Genomic DNA, 8,950 nt, shown 5'->3' on the forward strand with positions numbered 1-8,950 from the left:
TTCAATGAAATATTTCACATTAGTGTTTTCACATGGGGAAAAAAAACTTTTTTAATTTATTGATTCCCCCCCAGCTTGAGAAGTGAGTTGAGAAAGTAATTATCCATAAAGATCTCAAGAGTATTAATTCTTTCTATGACTTTTTATTTTGCTAATGCTCATGGCTACTTTTTATCATTAATTCTATTTAAAATGTGTGTGTAACATTAACATGCAAAATGTATATTCTGTGAACAAACCTGGTTCCTGTAAATTCAGTGTAAAAAACACTGATTACTGATAGAAAGAACAGTACCATTTTTCATGATAACCAAGTTATAACAGTTCTCTTCAAGCTAGTCTTTTATTTACCATCTAGACATTATCTAAAGGAAACAATGTATCAGATTCTAGTTATTTTTGTTGATAGAGAAACTGTTATTACAATAAAGTGTATTTGGGTAATGCTTTTTTATAACTACTGAATGAAGCTTTGTAGCAGATCAACACATTTGAAAACAATATGCAGCACCTTTCTTCACATGAGTATAGAGAATGTTTGTGAACAACATGGTGAGTATATGTAGTAGTTGCAAATAAATTTCTGTTGTTTTGATTAGTGTGTTGATCAAAACCAGGGATGAAGATGCTTTCAGAAATGGCTGAAAAATTATTATCTGCATGTTTCCTAATAGGGCTTTCACTAAATACATTCTGTGTTAGTTTTTTAATGGCTGAAATTAACTAGTATCATAGATCACAGTGTGGTTTGGGTTGGAAGGGGCCTTAAAAATCATTTAGTTCCATCCTACCCTACCATGGGCAGGGAGACCTTCCACTAGACAAGGTTGCCCAAGGCTCTATCCAACCTGGCTTTTAACACTGCCAGAGATGAGGCAGCCACAGCTTTTCTGGGCAACATGTTTCAGTGTCTCACCACTTCACAGTAGAGAATTTCTTCCTTATATCTAATTTAAATCTCCTCTCTTCCAGTTTAAAGTCATTCCCCCTTTCCTGTCACTACATGCCCTTGTAAAAAGTCCCTCTCCAGATTTCTTGTAGGCCCTTTTAAGTATTGGAAGGCCTCACCTTCCAATATAAGGTCTCCCCTAAGTCTTCTCCATGCTGAACAACCCCAACTCTCTCAGCCTTTCGTAATAGGGGAGGTTTTTCAGCCCCGATCAACAAAAAACTGACTTTTGTTAAAGTTCTACAAGGCAGTCAAGAATTTGTATATCTTAGCTCATATGAAGTAAGATTCTATATGATAAGAATATTAAATATTGTGAATATTTATTCTGCTTCCAGGTATTGTAACTATTGGAGAGGAAAAGAAGGTTTGCACCTCTTCAGAAAGTTTCGTCAAGATGTGTGACTCTAATGAGGTGAATAATGTGATATTTTTGGCAAATCATAATATATGTTATAGTAGAAAATAACTGATGTGTGTTTTCTTGCTCTTAATGTTCTAATTCTAATAGCTATGGTGATGCAATAAAATCCCAGTGGAAAATACAGTCAGCAAGTACTTTCCCTAGTCTTTTATCACATATCAGATTTAGACAGTACAATTTCTACAGCTTTTTGTTTTCTAAAATATGCTTGTATTTTTTTATTTCTTTTTTATGAATCCCATTGTCATGTATATTTCTACTGAGATGTTTTTGAAAGCTAATGCATCTGCTGCACAATGAATAGGTCTATACAATGAATCACTGTTTGAAGATCTTATGATTACTGTTGTGACAGGAAAGTAAAGATTTCAAATGGATTTGACCAAATCTTGCAGTGTGTTAGGATAATAACACATAGTACATTTTTCCTTGCGGTTTTTCCCTTAGGCAAAGGCCACCTATTTCAGTCTGGCTGAGGTTTCTGCATTTTTAAATGATCAGGAATGAAGGATAAACAAAATTACATCTATTCACATAAAAAGAGAGGCTAAAATCTTGATCCCTCTGAAGTCAGAGAATGCTTTGATAAATGCTTCACTGGGTCTTACTGTGTTTGAATAAATCTTCTTAGAATGAAGGTACACGATCTGCCTTTGTAACAAAACCATCTAAGAAAATGCAACCCTTGCTATGCGGTCAACACTCAGTGTGCTGGCAAACCAGAACACTGAAATTAAAACAAATGTAGTCATTTTGTTTGGAGTGGGGAAAGGAAGGTAGTTAACTTGGATTGTTTAAGAAACCTGTTTTATATTATATGACTTTGGTTAAACTTTATTGAGAAATTTGGAAGGGAAGTAAATCAGTATATGAGGATGGAAAGCTACACCTAAGGAAAATAGGGTTTCTTTAGGCTGTCTCTGCCACTATTGAAACCACCACAAACATTTATAGATCTCGTAAGGTATTATTGTAATTGGAAAAAAAAAAAAAGTGCAGGGCTGTTTATTTTCAAATAATAAGTTTGCTTAATATTTTATGGTTTAAATATAATATTTTAAAATAGAATTATGCTTTATCCCTGCTATGAGTATTGTGACAAAACAAGTACAAGCATAATGTCATGTAGGGATCTCAGTCTTTTAGAAAAAGTATCAGTAATCATTACTTGGTAGAATGGTATCACCAGGAAGGTGATTATTTGCTCTATGTTATTCTTACTTTTTGTTCAGTTTCTGTTTAGTGTGCCACCATGAAAGTCACTTTCTTTGTCCCTTTTTGCAGCTAAACATGACATTCCACTTGTTCATTGTGGCTCTTGCTGGAGCTGGAGCAGCAGTCATTGCTATGGTAAGCTACCCAGCATTCTGTACTTCCTTCATCATCTGAATTGCTAATTCATTCTGGTTGTTACTTAGTATCAGTTATTCAATTTTCATACTATCATTCAATGCTGTTACTAAAGTATAAGTCTGTAATTCAGTACTCTCATCTCCATTTAAAATATGTTGGTGGATTCCTTTTAAAGTAGAACATCGTGATTGCTTTTTTTGAATAAAACTTCACCTTTAAGTACATGCTTAGAATTTTTACTGTTCACTTGCTCTCTTCAGGCAAGTGTGTGAACTCCCATGTCTGTTTCATGACCGTAGTAATATACTTTTATGATTTATGACTTTCTGGGTATTCACAGGTTTGCCATGCTGCTATTTTAGGAGCAGACTCTTTTTGTCAGTTCTGTGTATGTATGTGAATACATCAGTTTTTCTGCCAGGACAAATTTTTGGTTTTTTTTAAATAATGAAGATTATTTTGAATTTGATCCCATTTTGACAAAGGAAATGTTCCACTGAGAAAAAAGTGCATGAGCTAGTTCCTTGTTCTTTGGCTTTTGTGTGTTGTATGTGCTTAAACATAAAAATAATGTTAGAATAGGGATTCTGTTCCAGTGTAGGTTTGCATAATACACACTGAAATGAGAAATGAAAAATGGCTGGTACTCAATATTTACACATTCCATAAGAAAAGCATTAGTGATGTTTATTACCATTATAACTGCTACTGGTAATTTTTGATTGAATCCTAAGTTCATAAATATTTCATTCTCCTTAGAATTGCATTCATAAAAAAAGACAATCAGAGAACATTCAATTAACCTAGCATTCCTGTTGCATTAGTGATTTGTTTTTATTCTTCTGTGCCATTTTTTTTGGTATTATGTGACACCCTGCCAAGAGGGCATCACTTAGCAGAGACAGCCAAAGGGAAGAAATGTATTTTCAATGTAATTTTTGTTTCAAGACCACAAATAATAATAGTAGAATATAACTTATATTAATAATTTATTTGATTTTCCAAAATTAGATTTTTATGCTTCCAGTTTGAAAAATGGTAACCAAATAATAATATATAGGTATATTAGTGTCAGGAAACTACATCCAAGAAACCATTAGTTCTCCAGTGCATTATTGTTTTAAAGTATATTCAGTAGTAGTTATCAAATGCTAATTTGTTCAGATGACAATTCTGCATTTCAAAGAAGAGTTTTGAATAGGAATAGCCATTGAAAGATTTTTAGTAAAAAGAAGCACATCTTCAGTGGAAGCCAATTACACAGGCACATTGAGCCACACAGCTTAAATACATGATACTTTCAACGAGGTTTAAAAAAACCCTTTATAGGTCACAGTACCATATCAAAGATGCCATAGATGTGTTACACCCGGCACTAATCCACTAGGAATTCACTTTGATGGCTCACACCTATTTTTGAAGGGTTACCCACACACAAGTATGCTTTTTATTGGATTCTGTGACTGCATAGAGGAAGCATGACAGCACTGACTGTTTCAACAGAAATGTAAATTGAGGACTAAGTGCTAGTAATTTCTGCACCATCCAAATGCACAGAAAAAAATTGAATTTTGAATTATAATTCATTTGGACTATGTATGATTCTAAACATTGCTATTCTTTCTCATGTCTGTATAGGTAATAAACAAATACAGAAATTATTGTTGATGTAATATATATTTTACTGTTGTTGATGTTGTGTCAGATAGAAACAGAAGACATGAAGTTGTTTAAATGTAAATTCTACCATCCCAAAGGGTTGATTCTAAAGCTAGCAAGCATTCTGCCTGTGATGTTTTCCTAAAACCACTACAGCAAAACTGAATTATGAGACAGTTTCCCCTCTCAAAAGTTACCGTGTAAGAAGTGCTCTTCAACTTCCCCAGAGGTTTTGTCCTGCAAGATGGAGGTGCAATCAATTCTCCTGAAACAAGAGGAATGTATAAGTGGTCTGGTCCCTGTCTCCCAGTATGACTGTGCTTTTCTGCAGAATATTGGATGCATATAACGGGAAGAAAAAGTTATTTAGTCTTCTGCCCTCCTGGTATAACGACAGGTCCCAAAAGGAAAGGAAAGACAAAGTAAACCCAAACCCTCCCTAGACTAGATGCAATTCTACAGTTCTGAAATGTTGAAGCATACTTTCACCATATAAAGAAATATAAGCAGCAATGTGCAGCTGGCAACCACCCTGATAGGATGAGGAGGAGAATTGGAAAAAATTAAAAACAATGGGTTGAAATAAAACAGTTTAACAGAGTAAAGTATACTACTACTGATAATATTAATGAAAAAGGAGATAACAGAGAGATCTAAAACTAAAAAAAAAAAAAGAAAAACAAATATAAGTGGTATACAGCACAATTCGTGACCAATGCTCAGCCTGTCCCAGGCAGTAATCAGACACTTTTGGCTAACTCCCACCACTTTGTATACCAAGCATGATGTTCTGTGATATGGAATACCCCCGTGGCTGGTTTGGGTAAGGTGTCCTGGCTGTGCTTCCTCCAGGCTTCTTATGCACCTCCTCACTGGCAGAGTATGGGGGATTGAAAAGTCCTTGATCAGGGTAAACACCACTTAGGAACAACTGAAACAGATGAATGCCAAATCACAGCACTGCACCATCTATTAGGAAGAAAATGAACTCTATCCCAACCAAAACCAGGACAGAATGTTTCAATATGCAAAAACCATGTGCTGTCTTGTATATGTCTGTAATTAAAACATCCTGAGGCAGACTATAGAAGCTGCCCTGCTTCAAATTGAATAAGCCTTGACGGAGCCCCACTGGCTTCAGGCTATTCAGGTCACAGAAGTGTGAAATTCAATTAGACAGATAGTTAGAGATGACCTCCTTAGTGTGACAATGTTATCTAGGAACTTTGTGTTAAACAAAAAACGAAGGTGGTGGGACTATTAAACATATATGTCATTATATAACATGGATGTTTATTTGACATTATATAAACTAAAGTAGTTATTTCCAGGCAAGTCATCCTACCTATAGTGAGTGTGAACTCCAAGAGTTCCAGAAGTTTGGGTTTGTAAAATTTTAAGGAAGAGATGGGCAAAGAATGGGAGTTGAATGAAGGTAAGACTGTGGCCAATGTACCTTCAGAATAGTTTGTCTTTTTTTTTTTTTTAGTAGAAGAAAAATGCCAAGTGAAACTGCAATGCATTAGGTTTAAATTTGGCTTTTACTGGGTTGTTATCATAACTTTTGTGAGGATAAGAAATGTGCCTATGTGGTCCCGTTTTCATCATGTATTCTTCAGTTGAAAGGTTTTCTGGTACACGTGTTTTAAAAGGCCAGGAAGACATGAGTACACTGCTCAAAGGCTCCCCACTTCTAGGATTCTCATGTCTACAATCTGTTCAAGGTTCAAATTATATTCTTCTATTTGAAACTAATTTTTCCATGAGGATGTGTGGAGTAGTTGAAATAGTAAAGCAGGGATGTTTTGCTGTTTTTTTCAGTTCAGTTCAAGCTTGAACTTTGTGTCAGGTTGCTGTTCTACTTCTTGACTTAACCACGCTTAGCTCCTTTTGATAAAAGAGCTATCATCAATCTCTATCATATAGTTTTCAAGTTTGAAGTTGCTCTATTATGATTAGTTCTCTTGGTTCCTAACTTTCTGTGACTTCTCTTATAGGTTCATTATCTCATGGTCTTGTCTGCCAACTGGGCCTATGTGAAAGACGCTTGCAGAATGCAAAAATATGAGGATATTAAATCAAAGGAGGAACAAGAGCTTCATGATATTCATTCTACTCGCTCTAAAGAGCGGCTTAACGCTTACACATAAAAGAAATCTTGTCTTACTTTTTACCATGAGAATGCTTTGCTGTTTAACTAAAGACCATCCAACCATTTTAAAAACAATTGAAAGTGCTTCTCACAAAAGATTGTTTGGGTGACTTACATATCACCCATGTACAATTCTTGGTTGTCTAGCACTTGGTTTCTTAATTAGTTCTTACTTTGTGTGACCATTCTCTACCACAAAGCTCCTAAATAGCCTTTCCTGAATTCTCTTAAGCTAATTAGTTCTGCTAGATCAAGGATATTAAACTATTGTCAAATGCAAATATGTGTTTGATTTTTTTAATCACTTTGTATGTGTTATGCATAACACCTTTTGCATTGTTTATTATATGTTTTTGAAAAAAAAGGTAGCTTTTTATACTTTTTAGTTTTGAGTTCAGTAACTACTTTAACTACAGGTATACTTCAAAGGGACCATTGTACCTGATGTACAATACAGTAAGAAAACATTCTGATGACTTTGCTTTATATTTGGAAAACTTGCTAGATGGACCCTGATCCAGTTGAATGAAGGTCCTACTAACGTTTTAAACAATCAAGGGTGCAATTTCTAAATTTGTAGTGGGTAAAGAAAAAAGGAAAAAAAAAAGAGAAAAAAAGTTAAAAAAAACTAAAAAAAGGAAAAAAAGTGCTTCTTATCTTTGTTAACATTGTATTATTATTGATGTTTTTAAAGAATATTCTCTTGTTCCAAGTTCCATGGGTGATAATTCCTGTTTGTATTGTGAGCATGCAGACCGTGGTGCTAACAATGCATGGCCACTTGCCTTTTGAAGGAATTCAATACCACGGCTACCTGTTAAAGAGTTATGGTATATAACGATTGTTAATTTAGTGATATAGTTATCCATAGTTTTTTACAGAATGATCTCTCTTTAATTCAATGATGGTTATGCTAAATTGGAGCTGTTCATGTGATGATGTAAGAAATTACTGCTTAGCTACATTTATGAAAGTAATATATCAAAAATACAGTGACAATAGGAGTCAGATGTCTTTTTACCTGCTTTCAATATTTAAATGGATTGCACCTGTCTGAACTGTAAAAGATATATTAAATGAGACTTCCATAAATGTTATAGCTTGGCTTCTAGCTTTCCTACACATATTGGTTTTCCTGTATTACATTGAAGTAAGGTGAAAGACCACTAAAGATATTATTTGAAAGTATAGTAATATATTTGATCCTTTATTTTGATAGGAAATTGTTATCAGAAAGGTAAGTCATCTTAATTTGAAAGAATTACCTGTACCAAAAACAAAACAAAAAACCTTATGTAAGAAAAGTCAGTATTATTGGACCAAATTTGCTGGGATTCTTTTTTGTTTCTTTACTTTTTTCTTCTTTTCTTTTCTTTTCTTTTTTCTTTTCTTTCCTTTTCTTTCTTTTTTTTTTTTTTTTTGCCTATTTCTAATGCTACAAGAATGCTGTAAAGTGTCTTTTAAAGTGATGTAGCCTGACAAGACATTTTTGTCAGTGTTAAAAATCTTAGGTAGTTTTGTGCACTTATTGGACCATTGTGAATTCTCTCTCAGTGTAAGTGCATTTCTAATAAAACTTCTTGAGTAAAACTCTTCTTTGTACTATTACTAGTCATGCATCATCAGTAATTTTTAACAATTCTTGTAGTAAGTAGAGGGTGATACTATAGTTACTTGTGGCATGATAATGCATTAAGTAGTAGTATTAGTTGATTGAATTTTTTTTTTGTTATCTTTTTTTTTGCTTGTTTGGGATTTATTTTTTTTTTTTTATTTGGGGCTTTGTTTGGGGTTTTATTTTTTTTACACTTAGGCTTTCCTACAGGGTCGACAGTTTTCTGGTAATGTGCAGTACCAGTATTACAGTTCTGCAAAAAGTATTAGGAACTTCTTTTTGGATTCTATATTGTAGTGTTTCAGTTGTGTCTTAAAACGTTTGTGCTGATTTTTAAAAATGTCTTTTAAACTCATGTAATGATGTTAATGCTTTTGGCTCTTCTCTGGTATTAGAGTTTGTATTTTCACAAAGAATGCTTTGTAGCAGGCATTACAATTAATCTGTTTTGTACATAAATGTGCCAACAGCTTGATGGTGGCGTTTTTGAAGTGTAGAACAAAGTGCTTGCAAAAATGTAATAAACACACTTGTGTACTTTGTGTACTTATTAATTGTTTGTGTCACATAGTTTTTCTTTGCCTATACTGGACAAATCATTATAACCTGAAATGGAAGAAGCTTGTTCCTTCTGTTGTCTTTGCTAGTGGTGGACTGTTCTCAGTATTACGCATTTTTTGTACAACCTACTTTTAAATGTTCAAGAAGATAGTTCCTTTAGCAGGAATAATGAGAACAAAGAGTAAGATTTAAAAACAAATAGTCTGGAGAGGTTATATTAATTAGAGAATCTGTCTT

The 8,950-nt window shown here is 33.9% G+C and overlaps 1 protein-coding gene across 1 annotated transcript in view; it reads left to right on the forward strand.

The window, feature by feature from the left end:
• GPM6A (glycoprotein M6A) overlaps positions 1 to 8,706 on the forward strand; it is a 117,213-nt gene extending 108,507 nt beyond the window's left edge. Inside the window, exons 5-7 of the mRNA XM_061474802.1 lie at positions 1,288 to 1,364; positions 2,658 to 2,723; positions 6,383 to 8,706. Of these exons, the coding sequence (XP_061330786.1) occupies positions 1,288 to 1,364; positions 2,658 to 2,723; positions 6,383 to 6,535 (296 nt within the window). The 3' untranslated portion in view covers positions 6,536 to 8,706. The remainder of the gene's footprint in view (positions 1 to 1,287; positions 1,365 to 2,657; positions 2,724 to 6,382) is intronic.
• Positions 8,707 to 8,950: the final 244 nt, after the last annotated feature.

The sequence above is a fragment of the Pezoporus flaviventris genome, unplaced genomic scaffold (assembly GCF_033815535.1).
Source record: "Pezoporus flaviventris isolate CSIRO_AGI_PZ_B2104156 unplaced genomic scaffold, CSIRO_AGI_Pfla_v1 ptg000002l, whole genome shotgun sequence".
Lineage (NCBI taxonomy): Eukaryota > Metazoa > Chordata > Aves > Psittaciformes > Psittacidae > Pezoporus > Pezoporus flaviventris.